The sequence below is a fragment of the Pectinophora gossypiella genome, chromosome 10 (assembly GCF_024362695.1).
Source record: "Pectinophora gossypiella chromosome 10, ilPecGoss1.1, whole genome shotgun sequence".
In the NCBI taxonomy this organism is placed as follows: Eukaryota; Metazoa; Arthropoda; class Insecta; order Lepidoptera; family Gelechiidae; genus Pectinophora; species Pectinophora gossypiella.
In genome coordinates, this window is record NC_065413.1 from 7,151,982 (window position 1) to 7,169,628 (window position 17,647).

General features: G+C 38.7%; 1 protein-coding gene across 1 annotated transcript; it reads left to right on the forward strand.

The window, feature by feature from the left end:
- Positions 1 to 1,995: 1,995 nt before the first annotated feature.
- LOC126370359 (roundabout homolog 1-like) lies at positions 1,996 to 16,585 on the forward strand. Its single transcript, XM_050015192.1, has 15 exons — positions 1,996 to 2,330; positions 9,933 to 10,125; positions 10,637 to 10,740; positions 11,045 to 11,198; positions 11,279 to 11,483; positions 11,572 to 11,755; positions 11,835 to 12,286; positions 12,365 to 12,656; positions 12,732 to 12,847; positions 13,560 to 13,771; positions 14,251 to 14,405; positions 14,745 to 14,876; positions 14,980 to 15,134; positions 15,269 to 15,694; positions 15,806 to 16,585. Exons 1-15 carry the CDS (start codon positions 2,222 to 2,224, stop codon positions 15,824 to 15,826), a joined length of 2,910 nt encoding a protein of 969 aa, XP_049871149.1. The 5' UTR covers positions 1,996 to 2,221; the 3' UTR covers positions 15,827 to 16,585.
- The last annotated feature ends 1,062 nt before the right edge of the window (positions 16,586 to 17,647 follow it).

The following is a 17,647-nucleotide window of genomic DNA, read 5'->3' on the forward strand; positions in this document are numbered from 1 at the left end:
CTGGATAGTTGTCTGTATTGCTATTGTATGCACGTAGGTCGTAGGCGATATCCGTGTGGCTACTGTTTTCCACACACTGATTACAAATGCACTGAATTTGGCTTTCTTGCCTCAAATATAAAATAAACTATGCACGTCTGGTAATCGTCTTGTAACTTTGTTGTGGCGTGGTTTATTGTCTGCAAAGGAAACGTCCAAGATAGTTTACATCGTTATAACTTGATCGTTCTTGTAACAAGAGCTATCATGTTTTATGATTCCCTGTTTATCATGAAACATTGTCGAGGACCGCGTCTCGATCACGTTTTTAAGGTTCAATTGCGTTTACAAGGCGCATTTTTTTTTACGTGACTTATTGTAGATTTGCCGCAGATGGCATTAACTACTTGGCCGGACAAATGGGGAGCGCTGAAGGCTCCCACCCGGTACAACGTTTAAGACAACAGGCCTGATGGTGCCCAGTAGGGCGCGAACCTCGGCTCAGGGCGTCGTCTGAGAGGAAAAATATTTGAAAGAATTAATCGACCCTAGTGGGTCGATAGCGATAAGCGCTGAATGAGGGAAATCGTCGACTACGCCGGCGGGGTCGTGAGTCGCGAGCTGATTGGCTGCATTAGCTGCTTACAAGGCGCAAAATGTCTCAATAAGTTTCGTTTTTTTATTTTTATGTTTTTGGCAACGTCACAGACGCTCAATGTCACAACGCGTTTGCTATTTTCACTATTATACGCTATTGCCTCATTATGTCAAATCGTCATCTCAGTAGATTTGAGCGACGTATGAGGGTCGGCGGTTTACTGCCAATATTACCAACACGTCGCAATTAACCCATCAAAGTGTCATAAAAACCTCTACTACATCCATATATTTCCATAATAATATGCTTCGGATACGTCCGATAATTAACAGCTGTTAATTAAAGAGAAACTCTGAGGACACCTCCATTACCCTTTATGCTTGAAATATTCGATATGATGCAATTAACTTTTAATCCTGTCTCGAATACCTCTTTATAATGGAAATGGAATTAAGTATTCAATTTTCGTTTTTTTTTGCGGTGCGTGATTGGTAGAGTCGGTAACAAAAGCGTGATTAAGACACAAGGTGTTATGAAAATATATTCCTAATATTGGCTTCATTATTATTACTGTAACTAAAATAAATTGATTATGTTTCAATAAAAAAAAAATAAGTTCAATCATTTGCTCACCTTGATGAGTCTCGACTCTACAACGCAAAAAGTTTGGAGTACAAAAAGCTCACGTGCGAGCTTTACCTATGAGCAGTTGGTGTGTGTATGGGTGCTATTGTGCGAACTGTGAATGACCTCTTCTACATAATAATGCAAAGGGATGCGCAGGAGCGCGTGCGGGGAAGGGACCGGTTTGAAATTAGAACGTTTTTTACCCCGTCTTTGTCGGCGCCGCCCGGTGCGCTTGCGCTAACTCGACAAATGCGTCAAATGAAATAAGCCGTATTTTATTTCCTTTCCCTTTTGAATGGGCTTTTGAGATTTTTAGACGCCGAGGGGTGAAGCAAAAAATTAACGGTTCAAAGGAACTTTTAATATACTTCAATCTCTATATCGAACCAGAACCCAAATTGAATCAACTTAATTTGTGTGTACTACAATAAGCTCGTTGTTGCTATGGTTTGCTGCTTTTAATTAGCCTTAACGGAACTACATTGCAGGCGATTCAAGTAACTACGTTAATTAAGAATCATTGCAACAATATAGTTGCACGCAATTTCAACTTTAACCAACCTTTCCAAAGACGATAACAATAATAGGCCCTGAAAAAAGTAAGTGCCTGACAATTTCAGATCTCGGCAGGCGTTCGCACCATCCAAATATGGGATCATATTCCAAAACAGGTAAATGTTTGAAAAACTATCAGAAGACCAGCGGCGAGGCGCCTTTGTGTCCCCCCATTTAGGAGAGTGTAAACAGAGCTGAGATGAGGGAGGGAGGCGCGCGTGATAGTACGACGCAAGGCCCCGGCTTGGCTGGTCGTTTGCACACTCACTGACGCGGCCGCGCGATGCGTGCGACTACACAACTTTACGAACTTAAATTTCGAACGCAATGACTGTTTGATTATTTTTAAAAACATATGACGATAAAGAATGCTAGTGAAAAAAATAAACGGTGCCGTCGAAGTGAAATGGTAAACATGTAAATTATCGAAGGTGTGGGAATTAAGTGTAATTCAGTGGCAGTATGGTGGATGTAGGTGTTAATGAGTGCGATAACACCATAAATGGGAGGAACCAATTTGTGTTTCTTGTGCTCGTGCATTTACTTCTTATTGGACTGAATGGGACTAATGGTAAATATTTGTTTTTGTTATATGCACTTTACGATCTTAGTTAAAATATTTCGCCTTATGGAATGAGCAAAAAGTTTTTTATTGGCGCTATCAAAGTCTCGTTATCGTTAAGGGAATACGTGAGGTACTTATTTTTCTTTTTTGTAAAAAGCTGTGTTGGTAATTTATTTAAATTTCGATCGCGCGAAGTTAACTGGCTGAAAATGCATGGCTGTACTTTATAACTAGTGTCGTACGTTACAAATCAACTTTTTAATTCCGTAACGATGGGTAAAATGGCGACTTTTTATCAGATGGTACCTACAATACCGAGTAATTAAAGTACAATAGAGCCAATTAACGAAATGTAGTTCCGTTTCGACGTTGCGTCAACGAAACAAAGAGTTCTTTTATTTTTCGACGTCGGTTTAATTAAAGTTAACTAACTGGTAGCGTTAAATTAGATGGCTATTGGAAAATTTAGTTTTTGTATTGCGTGAAGGACAAATTCCAAAAAAAACTTAAGGTACCTACCCGCCTACTTTAGTAAGTAGGTAATAAAGCTGAATCTTCCAGGATCCTGCTAGTAGATGGATGTACCAATAGTTATAGGTTTAAATAGATTTAAATGTTTATTACAGAGATGGTTACTGTTACGAGCTTTAGGAGTTTTTAAGACCTGTTTACTTCTCCCGCTTATATACCTAAGTGTCTGATAGCCTGTCCGAAATTTACCTGACAAAATAATCTTTCAGCAGACAATCAATCAATCAATAGTTGATAGTTGTTAGTTGATAGCAATCGGGCACTTATTTGCCACAACTGTTATATAGTAGGACTACACACCAGATTCCACCACGCTGCTCCACTGCTTGGTGGTGGAGGTGTTTTACGGCTTACTAGCACACAGTTAGCTCCTGCTGAGACCTCCGGCTTAATGAGTCTTCCGAGACATGGAATCATCTTAGTACACCGGCCAATCAGGTGATTCAGTCTTCAATGTCTTTACCAAAGAAAAGACAGTCTCGGAAAGTAATTTTGACCTCCAGATCGTGAAACTAACAGTGCAGATTACTGGGTAAACCGTTACCACAATTGATGCAACGTTGTAATTATGGCAGAGAACACTATAATTAAGTAATTTATATTTTATCAACGATACCTATTTTGTATAAGTAGACTGAAACACTTGGGCAATTTTACCTAGGTTTATAACTGAGAGAACATTACACACCATCACGCCTAATGTATCCCCGAAGGGGTAGGCAGAGGTGTATAGTACATACGCACTCCTCTCCAGCTATGTTTAAGTCCCATGAAAGAGGAGGTGAGCCTTTTAACATTACGCAGAAACAAATTCTGGAAACCACGTGATATTATTAATTACCTATAGTCCAAATATGAATTCAAATCTACTAAACTTAAATATCGTCCAATATTCGTTTTAGTGATCATTATTAACTTAAGAGCCACGCTCTGGTTTTTAGGGTGAAATAGGGCAGTGATTTCCCTCTTGCTTTTCGCCCCGCAGTACTCTGTGTGATGCGAGTGGATTGCGCACAGAGTAGTCTATTTCAAAGCCGAACTAGGACTCCTGTCTTCCGCCTCTGAATAGTACTGACAGGTACTGCTGCCCTCTGTTAGGGTCCAGGTTACAGTCCCTGTGATTTGCCCCTTCTGTCCTGCATTGCCGTTCCGATGGCTCTCATCTCTGCCTCAGAAGCCGTTGAGTTTTAGTGATAGGTACGTCTTGATATTCGAAAACGAACACGATTCAATGAGTAATTATGTGTAGGATGTACATTTTTTTTGACGTGACTTATTATAGATTTGCCGCAGATGACATTAACTTCTAGGCTGGACAAATAGGGAACGCTGAAGGCTTTCAACCGGTACAAAATTTTAGACAACAGGCCCGAGGGTGCCCAGTTGGCATGGTGACATGTCAATACCATAAATTTATTCATTCAATTACACTGTAATGTTTCGTAATCGTTTGCAACTTGACTAAGGCAACTTTTATTGTAAGACCGATCTCAAAACTGTCAGACTCATTACAAATCTCTCTTTCTCCTGTGTGGGTTGTGAGATCAATGAGCGATTTAATCAACAAATAAACATAATAAAAAATAACACAATTAGTAAGTAATCTTATGTGTAAGTACGTATTAAAAAAACATTTTATCATCTGCCTACACAAAAAATACGTGATGCAAGATCCCGATCAATATTATAATACCACCGCCTTATTTTGTTTTCACACAACACGCGTGGAATTGATTCTCGTGCACTGCACCCACATGCGTGCAACAAAAAGACAAACATGTCAAGATAGCATTCGTTGTGGGTTATCAGTGACACTGACAAGTATTAATAAAGGACTACTGACCGTATCGCCTCGACAAAAAAGAAAATAAAGTTAAAAAAGTAAATCAAAAATTATTACAATACCTCGTGTCATTTTATCCGAGTGTCTATCTAAATGCGGCGGAACGGACGGAGGCTATTGAGAGATCCATACATTTCTTTTTCGTTTTTTTTATGGATGCATTAATAAGAGCCGTAAGTTACTCCAGACTTCGCGTAGGCGTACACCATCCGACTTCAAAGAAATGGTGAGAATCTTTTATGTAAATATATAATATATTTTATCAAGCAGAGAATAATTAGGATTACGAGAAGATATGGAATTAAATGTTTCAAAATGTTAATGTTGTAAGAGATACCGTTTCAATAAAACCAAACTTGCTTCTTTATTTCAGTACCTAGATGCGGTGGTGTTCCATTTTTTGTGTTTTTAGATTTATTTTTGATTTTAAGGTTTTGTACCAATTGTTTATAAATGCTTGTTTATGTAATGTGTACTGACCCTTCATACGATGAGTGACCCTTCATATGAGGAGCTCGGTGGCGCAGCGGTTAACGCGCTCGGTCTGCGAGTGTTGAAGTAAAGCAACTTTCCCAAAGGCCGGTCATAGGATGTGTGACCACAAAAAAAAAGTTTTCATCTCGAGCTCCTCCGTGCTTCAGAAGGCACGTTAAGCCGTTGGTCCCGGCTGCATTAGCAGTCGTTAATAACCATCAATCCGCACTGGGCCCGCGTGATGGTTTAAGGCCCGATCTCCCTATCCATCCATAGAGAAGGCCCGTGCCCCAGCAGTGGGGATGTTAATGGGCTGATGATGATGACCCTTCATACTCCCATGAGTATGAAGTATTTCCTATGGCTAGCTGCCTGACCGCTATAATCCGTCAGTGAAATCGAGCCGTCACGAATTACGATCACAAAATTGTATTCATTCGAATACTTTTCGATCCACAGATAGTTTGAGACAAAAAGCAAACCGTGATTGTTCATTGATGCTTATCATCTTGGGCATTCCACACAGCTTGACTAAGTGATCACCTGGTGTCTTGATAGATGTATTACAAGCGATTGTTTGGTCAAACGACCATGGTCATACTCTTAATATGTATATCTATTTCTCAGTGGCTATACACACAGTTATATAGTTTGCTGAAACATTATATACGGCGCGCGGCGATACGGCTCACCACCTATCACGTTGGTCTAACTAAAGAAAGCTCCGTGAAGTGGGGGTACCTAGTGCATCTTGCGATGGATGTACCTCTGACTACCCCAATTGGGATATAGTTGTGAGCAGTTACGTTATTTCTCAGCGAATAAAAGGAAATGTGTGTCAGACAAGAGAAATCTATCTCCTTCATGATTTATTGTGGACTATCTTTATTGTTTTGATGTCCTAATTGAGTTGGTGTCATACATCCCGTAAAGATAATATTGCAATATGTTTGTATCTTGCATGACATAAGACATACAAGATGTTATGAAATATTTCATTCGCGTACGCAAGCTGAATTTACTTATTTTTAGTTTTGAAATGCTTAAAATGTCTACTTATTGATTTTGGAGTAATCTAAAGTTTAAAGTAAAAGATTTCTTTCGTCGTTAAATTGAGTAGGACAAAGCATAATGATAAATTAAAAATGAAATACTAAAACGCATCATCTACTGTCATTATATGACTAAGTATAACCATAGGATTCGACGGAGGTGGGAACTTAATTATTATTAATAAATTTCTTTATTCAGGTAAAAAAGCTACCCACACATTGGATAAATTAATAAATAATTTTAAATCATTAAAATAATATAAAATAGAAATAATAGTGTTTTTACACTTTAAAACTAAATAAAGCTAATTATACAAAGGGACAAAAATTATCACAGTCATTTACAATTCGCATTATGAGTACATTCTAGATTAATAGAGCACAACTGAAACATAGCTAGTGAGGAGTCGGTGTAAAACCTATACGGTAACGAGCATTAATATGTATATACTTTGGTACCATGTCGCATTAATGTTTTTGAGAAATTGAACTGTAAGTCTCACTAAATGTCAAACATGTTAGTGCGACAGAGTACCCACTGTACATTATATTGCTCATGACTGTACACCTCTGCGTACCCCTTTGAGGATACAGGTGTGTTGCTTCGTATAATGTAAAATTTTATTATTCATATTTTAATAATAATTGTGCAATCTGCTAACATAAATACAACGGTTAAGAGCTGTAAATTGACGTTATGTTAACCACGTGTTTAAATATGGTAGTAGCAGAAACATGTGCTAATGAATAAGTTTGTTGTCTTTACAACCAAATCAATTTATTCAGAATCAGTCTACCTAAAATTCAAAACGACCTCCGTGGTTCAGTGGTTGAGCGTTGGGCTCACGATCCCGAGGTCCCGGGTTCAAATGCCGGTGGGATATACCACGAAAATTACTTTGTGATCCCTAGTTTGGTTTGGACATTACAGGCTGATCACCTGATTGTCCGAAAGAAAGATAATCCGTGCTTCAGAAGGCACGTTAAGGCCGTTGGTCCCGGTTACTACTTACTGATGTAAGTATGTAGTCGTTACATAATAATAATAACCCTCAGCAGGGTTGATGAGTTTGGTACTCCACCTCACAACCCACACAATATAAGAAGACCTAAAATTTCGTCTACCAATCTAGACACGCGGCAGCGGCGCGGCAGCGACAGCGTGTCAAGCCAAGTTCAAGAAACAGAACTGGCGAGCCTTATTACGAGCCGAGTATTATTCCTTATTATATGGTAATAGGTTGTTTATATTATAATATTTAATAGTAGGTACGTAATTACCTAGCTTATGAGAAACATAAAGACGTTTATGATGTAGACCTAGAGTCTTAGACCAACTGGAAATACCAGGATTTTTCGTATCTCAATCTTTACAAACCGGGCTCGTTATCGCGATAAGAAACAGTGGAAACTATGAAAGTGCCGGTTGATTGTGCATTCGGGCTTTTACGAGGGGCCGCATACCAATTATCTAAAAGCATCATCATCTCCCTAGCATTATTCCGTTTTTCACAGGGTCCGCTTATCTAACCTGAAGATTTGATTGGTCTGGTTTTTTACAGAAGCGACTGCCTGTCTGACCCGTGAAGGGAAAACCAGCCCAATATAGGCTAGGTCACAAACCTCCGACTTGCGCGCTGTTGTTTATAATATGCAGCAATTATACAATTAAATTGTCCAGTATATAAGAGTAAATACATGTATCTAATCACATTGTACCCCTGACGTAGTCATTAGATTATCCTATCAACAGCCTACGCTCGTCCACTGCTAGACATAGGCCTCTTCTATGGCACTCCACTGAGCTGAGTCTTCGGATTTTCTCATTTGTCATTCCATCTAGCCCAAGGGCGTCCTACACTACGTTTTCAAAGACGCGTGAGATAAAATGATATTAGGCAGCCAAATTACTAAATTGTATAACAGTTTTTTTTTAAAAGAACGTCTAGTGCCCTGTGCCGAGGTTTCTCTTGCAGCTTCTTTTCCCTGGTTATACAGGTTGTGAGAAGCTGCAGTAGTTTTAGGCGGACGAGGCGTTCCTTATGTAAAATATGACGATTCAAAGTGTCACTATGTTACCTACTGAATATCTAACGATATTTTTGAATTTGATAAAGCTGATACTATGCTTGTAGGCACTACATGATTCACATGGTATTTGGTTTTGAAGGCGGTTTCAGTGTCATGCGGATTTGCTCACACACGCGAGATTAGCGTCATGCGTAGCACCCTCCCTTAACAAAAGCAACTTCTTATTACTACAGTAGTAGATTCACGCTCGTCATTACAGGAGGACATCTGTCCATAACCCATAAGTATTCCTGGCACCAGGGTTGGTGAATCGGTCATTGGTCTCATAACTCATACAAGAGACAAATAAGATTAGAAACCTAAAAGCTTGTAGAGCAATATTGACATAGGTACTTAATTAGTATACTTAACTGGTAATGAATCCAGACGACTGTTCATTTACATTCACTCTTTTGTAACTAGCGTGCAGGTAACTTAAATCATCTTCTCGAAAATTTATTGTAATTCATTAGAGAATTAAAAACAAAAGAATAACAAATGGTTTATTCAAGCAGTATATCACAACCTGACATTTTAGTTAACGAAAGAGTTTTGAATACCATTACTTATTGTGGCTGTAAATAAATAATGAAAGAGGCACAATTTGTTTAGTTTGACCCAGTTTTACTATAACAGCCAATTTAATTTATAACGAATGTTAATTTCTTAATGGGCCTCATTATTTCACTGTAATGGGTGCACAAAGCGTAAGGAGTGATTTATCTCACTCTTGGGAAAATGTTACATGACTCTTCTAAGCGATATTTGTAGTTCCTCTTATGCGGTTACACAATTTAGAAGATTGTGATAAGATACGAGCGAGTAGGCTCTCACTTGACATGTTTTGATATGGTTCAATATACAAAGAAAAATTGGGGATTTCTCAGTTACGACTTTTTATTTTAGATTCTGATGTAGATATTAGTGACGTTAATGTTAACGGATTGAATTACTTACTTAATTTTTATACAAACGCACGGACTTGCTTTCGCATTTGTCATTTTGGGTATATTATTCTTAAGTAATATGTATCTCATACATTGTTTTAGGTTTACGTGGTTATTATCATAATTAAAACACATAATAACGGGTTCTTACCGCGTTTAAATCAAACATACAATCAAATGAAAGTCTCATATTATCCCTGATTTAAACGCGGTAAGAACCCGTTATTATGTGTTTTAACTATGTAGCTTGTAGAAATACTCGTCTGAGATCGACCGGCGGTCTATAGGTTTATTAAGGACGTTTCGTACGAGTGTGGTAGAGCAAATTTGCACGGCAGGATGCGCCTCCTTATTTTAAAAATACTGTAGGTTTGAAACCTAGATTTGAGTTATTAGAAAACGTAAATCAACGAAAGTTTAACTAGTCTGAAAATAGTCCGTAGTTTAAATCGTCATTCATTGATTCATTTATCATAACAATAATAAATGGTTCTACTACTAAGAATTTTAAAATTCATATTAATAGTGTGACCATTAATAGCCATATTTAAATGCCAGACATGATTGTGTACTTATAACAAGTACTATTTTTCCCCATTTCTTTGTTTCTTTTTGCTCAACCCTCGGAGTGGGGTTCATACTATACCTACACTTGTTATGTTAAGTGCTAATTTTAAAATTCTTTTCCCAGCTCAAAACCGCGCCCCGCGCATAAAGGAGCACCCATCGAACACAGTATCAGGCCGTAGTGAACCAGCGACGCTGCGGTGCGTGGTGGAAGGCCGGCCTAAGCCAACTGTGCTGTGGTATAAGGATGGCAGCCCACTACCCTCCGCTGAAGATGGACATAGGGTGCTCCTGGAAGATGGACTGTTGTTTCTGAGGTCAGTTTAGAGTTGTTTTGGTTTAGGAAACACGTTATCAAATCCGTATGGTCTGTTGATAAGGTGGCTTACTGGATGGATAATAGGACTGTCTATTTGTATTTCGCTAATAAATTTATGACGTATACCTATGTAATCAACAGCTCACTCTGTTTTGTGACACTTATTGAACCTGAATATCTTGTCTCTGTAAACAAAATTATCTTTAGAGAAGTAACCCATAAAATAAAGCTTTAACCAAGTTGCGAAAAGGGACAGCGATCATAATGAATGGGATAGATAAGGTGATATGCCAATTATTATTATCACTGTTACTGTAGCTTTTCAAAATCGTTACCAAATAACTTAAACCCCTGCCCTAACTGTTCAGACTGACTCAATAACTTCTTTTACATAAAAGGCAAACAACCTTTCAGTGTTATCGCTCTATATTCATTGTTAGAATATAATCAAACGCTCCACCTACATAAATTATTCCAAGCAAGTGGAATCACAGCCGTTATTTCCGTAGGGTGAATCGGGGTAAGAAGGAGAGCGACGAAGGAGTTTACTGGTGCGTGGCACGCAATTTAGCTGGCGAGGCTGTCAGTCACAACGCGTCCCTCAATGTGGCAGGTGAGGCAAGAATGAAAGCAATAAGGATGAGTCATCAGCTTTTTGACATTTATTACGAAGCCGACTTTAAGATAAGGGATGTTGAAAAATCGTCAGCAACATTTATATACTTACTTATATAACAAAAACAGCATTTATAAAAAAAAATATTATCTTATTAATGTACTACTTGATTTGCTTCCATAATCTTTTTAAGGAAAATAAAGTGTGACAATAGGGAAAATCACCCAATGATGTGTATACACATTGAAATGTGTCAATCGATTTTGTAAGAGGGCGGTTTTTAATGAATGAACTCTTTCAGTAATTCGCGATGACTTCAGAGTTGAACCGCGTGACGTCCACGTGGCCGCTGGTGAACCTGCCCAGCTCGAATGTACACCTCCCAAAGGTGTTCCCGAACCGACGGTACATTGGCTCAAAGATGGACAGATTTATGATATTGAAGTTAGTGGCAGGTAATAAAATATGTATGAAAATAAAGAAAGTAAAAGTTCTTCAGATATTGGAAATTAAAATAACAAATATATTTTTTTAGGGTCACAGTGACAGAAAGCGGAAATCTTAAAATATTAGAAACGTTACCAGCTGACAGTGGGCTGTACCGCTGTGTGGCATCAAACATAGCTGGCGAAAGGCAATCACGTGCAGCGGCGTTAATCGTCTTAAGACGACCACACTTCGTAGTTAAGCCCAGCAATATCACTGCCCTAGTCGGACAAACGGTTGAATTTAATTGCCAGGTATAAAAACTTGATTGATTACGACTAACAATAAAATGCGGAACAGCATGCGCATTGAAGAGTTCATCTGTTTGCTTGTTTATTTTAGAGTTACGATTCGAGTGTAAAAATAACATGGGTCAAGGAAGATGGGTCGCTGCCTTTTCATGCAACTGTGATCCGTGGTTTGTTGCGTCTGGAGCACGTGACGGCGGCCGACGCGGGCGTGTACTCGTGCCGGGCGGACAGCCACGCCGGCACCAGCCTTACTACCGCATCGCTCACAGTTAACTGTACGTTCAGATCTATACTCCATTTTATTGCAGCCATAATATTTCTGGCCATCTATTTTAATACGACCATCTGTTTTAGCGTTACCACACTTCACACAAATACCATCTAACCTGACCGCTTGGGAGGGCGATGTGGTATCGATTCCTTGTGAAGCTAAAGGGTTACCAACACCGACGACTTTTTGGATATTGGAAGGGAATCAAGATTCATTGCTATTTCCGGAATGCATGAAGAGCAATTCTAGTTTATTATATCTGGACGGTGCAAAGGCGGAACACAGCGGGCGAGTCATTTGTACGGCTGTCAACGCAGCTGGCAGTATCATGCAAGAGGCTTATCTGAAAGTTCTGAGAAAGGGAAATAATGACTTGAAAGAGTCATTAGAACAAGACTTGAGAATTAATCTTGACCGCGATGCACATATGACGCAGTATGAGTTAGTTCAAGCTAGAAAATATTTACAGCAAAACGTATTAGCTTTAAAGCGGGTTGAAGCATTGTCCTCAACTTCAATAAAGGTCGTTTGGGATGTAAGTATAATGTCTGTCAGTCATAAAGTATTTTTACACGCGGATTAGCATCAACCTAAATAAACATTTAAATTCCAGGTATTAACGGATTACAATGAATATTTGGAAGGTGTTAAAATTTGGTACAACGGTACTTCATTGAATTGGCGTAACGCAAGCGTGGAGGAGATTACGGCACTAAGTACATCCCACTCAGATGGCGTATTGTGTTCAAACGGCTCTCTAACAGACGTTGACAACAGCGGATCATCCAGTTATACACTTTCGGGATTATTGGCTTACACACAATATGATGTCTTTCTCATGCCATTTTATAAAATGTTGCTTGGGAAACCTTCAAATTTGATGACAGGATTTACTGACGAAGAAGGTAAGGGTGGTTATGGCTGTTTTGTTTATAATTATGGGTTGGGGACGGTGTATTGATTATTGGTGAACATTGTAGTGCCATCTGCGCCTCCCCAAAGCGTGACTGCTGGAGTAATTAACGCAACTTCGGCTTGGATCCGGTGGGAACCGCCGCCTGCGACCACGTGGAACGGCGAGCTCACTGGGTATTTGGTAAGTATTGTTTTCATACCAGTAATTAAGCTGTTACCTATCATTCGTTTTTTTAAAGTTAAACTCATAATTATGTCACGAACTTAATTGTCAGTGAATTATTTACGCGCTTCAAAATTCGGTGGGAATATTTTTTTATTCAAATCGTGAAGGTTACTCGCATTGTATACCGATTTGGTAATTTATGTCTACGTGTCGAATTGTAATTGAAAACTGTATTTTTTTTAGATTTTGTGAGAAATATAAAGTTGATACGGTTATCGAAATCTATTAACCTTGAAATAAAAAGCTTTCTCTGTAATCGATTTGGTTCGTTTGTCGTCGCAATACCCATTGAGAAATTTATGTTTCTATCATTGTGATTGCTTGGACTATTTAGAACATACGTTTAGTGATGTTAGATCGATGCATGACAGCTGATAGTATAGGCGAAACCGGCTTGTTGCAAAGCTTATCATGACAATACATGAGAATTTATTATGTAGTTTTGAAGTTTCGACATTAAGTTGATCGCTGACAAAATTATGTCTCGTATAATGTCCTATAGGCTATTATTATGTTCTTTTCTTTATTCCCTCTATTAATAGAATGTATCGTAGGATGAAACACTTATTTATATTTTTCATTCTTCATGAACACCGTCTCGTTTTTGTCTTAAAGGTATTTTTGTTTTCTTGCTTACGATAAGCTTTCACTAATCATGATACCATAGATTGAGATCCGCGTCGGCGGCACGAGTGGCGGTCGCGTGGTGGGTCAGATGTCGCTGGGTCCGCGCACGCGCGCCGCAGCCGCAAGCTCGCTGCGCGCGGGCGGCCGATATAGCGCCCGCGCAGCCGCCGTTACGCGCCGAGGACACGGGCCCTTCAGCGCGCCCGCGCATATACACATGCTGCCCACACACACGCAGAGACACTACGTTCAGTAAGTTTATTTGCTAATGTTCTTATTAAAAATAAAATGAGAGCTACTGAAAAAAGCATAAGTAAACCTCAACAAATGCACCTCTGATGTTGTGAATGGCTACGAAGATAACCTCGTTAATCTTAAAAGGTAACTAAGTGAGTAGCTAAGAAAACATAATAATGCATATTACAATAAGTAACTTATGTTTGTGCATTGGAAACAAGAAGTGTTTTTATTTTTAGACATTTACAAATATTTTCGACATATTTATTGGTCTGTAATCTTGTTGCTAAGGAAGATAAACATATGCAATAGTCATATGTGTTCGTTGAGTTGGCAACTTGATACATGTTGACAATTGATAAATCGCTTCCTGTAGAGAGGTCACTGGATTTGCATATGAAAAACAATATTCGTATGCAACTAGATATGTACATCATTTATGTCAAGTGCAATAATAGGTACTTAATAAAAGTAACGAGTAATTTTCTTTTCAGGACTGAACCACCGAAAGATTCGAACATCCCTCATATATTTCAAGAAACGTGGCTGCTGGTACTTTGTTTAGCACTATTTTCGGTTATCATCATCGGGGTCTTCAGCATTTACTACATCAAGCGACGGAATAACATCCAACGGAAGAAATCGACCGGTAAATTTCTTTTCTGGATAACTTTCATAGCAGCAGTAGAGCAAATGTTACATCAAGTTTCATAACTTTTAAAACTTTTAGTTCGCATTGCGAGTTCAACAAAAGACTGAACATTCTAACACTAAAATGGAACTAGGGAACTAAACTTTGGTTTCAACAGTTCTTTTCTGAGCAAGAATTGTACGTTGCTATAAAATATCTACACAGTCGTATATCCAAAGTTACACAATGTAGCAGTGGGTTGGTTCATTATATCAAAAGCATCGTTGTAAACGAGCCTTTATGGACAATTTGTGACAGCATAAACATTCGTAATTGAAACATTGAACCCGGTTGCAGGGCAATCGATTGTGACAGCGCAGCAGTGTCTATTGAATAAGGACACGATTTGGCTGCGGGACCGGCCGGTGTTTGCCGCGCCCAATGACCCCGCTTTAGATGTCGGCAGCTGTCATCAGAGTCTTTTGCACGGTAAGCGAATAATGACCATTTAAATATTTATACCATTTACGCCGTTTTTTATTCTTGACGCTTTTTTAGTCGAATGAAATGTGAAAGGATACCTTATTTGCAGGTGGGCAGTCGACAAGTATTCTCAGTGTGGAGCCCGAGTACAGTTTACCGCAAAATTCAATTCAAGGTTTAGACGCATCCAGTGTGGATAGACTGCGGCGAGGCCCACCCGAACCATACGCATCGAGCGCTATTTACACTGAACTCAATTTCAAGGTATGTGCTGATAACACCCGTGAGAACTTTAAGATTAGATTATTTATCCAATTCCCGTAGCGATTAGCTAAGTATTGTATGTCAAGTTATATGAATAATAATTTTGCTAACAATAAATCTCACTTTGAACACAGGACAGTAACGAAATTGGCGACCTGAGAAATTGTCCGGAAAGACGATCTCACAACAATAGTATTGTTAGATCTTGCAATGGAAGCATTCAGTATTCGAATGGAGAGTGCTCCACTTGCTGTCACAGCACGTCCAGTAGATCTACTAAGGACTATAGAGAGCCTAGACATGACCTACATGAAATTAATGTCCTAGAAGACGACTGTGCGTCATGCCACACAAACAGATCAGGCTCAAGAAGCAGACAGGACAAAAGCAAGGTTTGTCCTACAAATGATTTAGAATACGACTATCCTCAATGGCACTGGTTGGGAAGAGAGAACAGTTTCAAAATTCCCATTCAGACGGGTCGACATTCGAATGTGGCGCGGTCGGAGCAGGGCTGTCAAATAAATCTGTGTGATATACTGCCCCCGCCACCGTATGAGGTAAATTGAAGTTGTATGTTTGCGATTTTTCCACCGCATACGTTGTTTTCGGGAGCCATGCGTCGGCCCTGAAATTTATTGCTAATTAACAACAACTCTTCTCTCTTTCAGAGTCCAGAAAACAAGAATTAGGTGTGCGACGCCTCGTAGATACATTAAATTTTAAATTTCACTCTTCCGTGGTAGACTCAAACAAAAAGCAATAATCAATATATCGTTTCAAACTTTAACAGTAACGTAGATAAAAGGTCTAGTTTAACTGTTTTCAGTTAAATATTTAGTTGAAAGTTTTTCAATTGTGTTTGGACGTTGGACACAGTGCATTATATTTAACTTGAAACTAGTTAAGCCAGTATAAACGTAAACGTTGTAGTTGAATACAGTCGTAGTGGTCGTAATGTAATGAGTAGGTACAGATTTTTTGATACTTGTAATTCTTAACTTATTCCTATCTATATTCTAGTCACAGTGTATAAGACTAGCTTCACTTTTGGAACACCACGTTGTTTGGACTATTTACCTGTAAATGTATCGTAATCAATAGTTAACTTTTATACCTTATACCTTTGAACGAATTAAAGGTTGTTTCGATTTTAACTGTGAGACATAGATCTAAATATAGAAAGCCCTGCATTTCACTGCCATTATACTTTTAGAATTTCTAGGAAATTAGTTGTATCTTTGACTGTGATATTTATATTAAATTTGTGTATTAGGTAAACGTAACCCTAGGATAAGATCCCTTTACATGGTTTTCCACGTTTAAACATTACAGTTTTCTCCCTTTTTAACGCATAAAGTACCCATTGTTTTGTATCCAAAATATTTTCAGAGCAGGTTGTATTGTAATTGGAACATAGAAAGCCGAAATATAGAAACTTTATAGTAAAATTGTCGTTTTATTGTTCTCCAGTTTTATTTGTCGAGATCTCAGTGCGATACTAAAGCGGGTGTTTTCGATGTAAGTAGTTACTTATTCAAGGCGATCGCTTGAGCTTGATTCGAGGAACTGCCCCATAAAAGTATCACGACATTTTTTCTTCTACTTTTATTGTCTGGGTTTGCGTGTTGCACTGTTTATAGTATCAACGGTATAAACCGATGTAAAGGGCGGCATAAATAATACAATACTTAGTAATGAAGCACGTCGTTACCTGCGGCTTACAGCTCTTTGCCGAGCCATAAACTTTGAAAGCCCGTGTAAACAACGGCTCAACAATCCTACCTCAGATTATTTATATTGGTTCCATTTATTAAACCTGCGATTGTAATTGTTATTAATCCACGCAGTAAACAATGAATTACTTATTGCTTTTTCTGATTGAAAACTCGCGTAAATCAATCTAATTCCCCGTTTGCCTTAGAAAATGAAAATCTTTGATTACTCTCTACCAGGAAAAGGGTACGGGTTAAGAGCATTTGGCAATAAATCGCAAACTCCAATTTATTCCTGTCTTGCTTGCGTATCGGCCACATTTATAGAATCCTTTTCGGTTCGAAATGAGCTTCCTTTATCATGGGGATTAGAAACGGAACAAAGAACCATTCGATTCAAATTACCTGCATACCATTGATGGTAAATTCAGTAGTTCTAAACCCGGGCTAAACACCGTCTTAATTATTGTTGGTGCTTAGTGAAGCACTTTAGGATTTGCGGCTTAATGTTGCACCTGGGGAGAGATAAGTTTTACGATTCGCCGAAAGATTATTTACTATCTCAGCCACTTAGGGTTAGTTTATACCTCGATGCCTTTCATTAAAATGATTAAGAGCCAAGTAAACAGTGTAATGGAACAACAAATTTTCATTTCTGGCGCGACGCCAGTTCATTATGAGATTCTTAGCGCTTCAACACTTTAATTTAATGAAATATGCACGTATGCGCGCACTCCAGTGATAAATAAGAATTTAAAGGACGTGTAAATAAAATAAATGAATAGCGGATGCCGGTTA

What these genes read in the sequence shown, in the direction of transcription:
- LOC126370359 (XM_050015192.1), top strand. Translation starts at nt 2,222, where the DNA reads ATGGTGGATGTAGGTGTTAATGAGTGCGATAACACCATAAATGGGAGG. An exon ending in TGGACTGAATGGGACTAATG is followed by an intron (nt 2,331 to 9,932) that starts GTAAATATTTGT and finishes TTCTTTTCCCAG; the next exon opens with CTCAAAACCGCGCCCCGCGC. An exon ending in ACGCAGAGACACTACGTTCA is followed by an intron (nt 13,772 to 14,250) that starts GTAAGTTTATTT and finishes TTTTCTTTTCAG; the next exon opens with GACTGAACCACCGAAAGATT.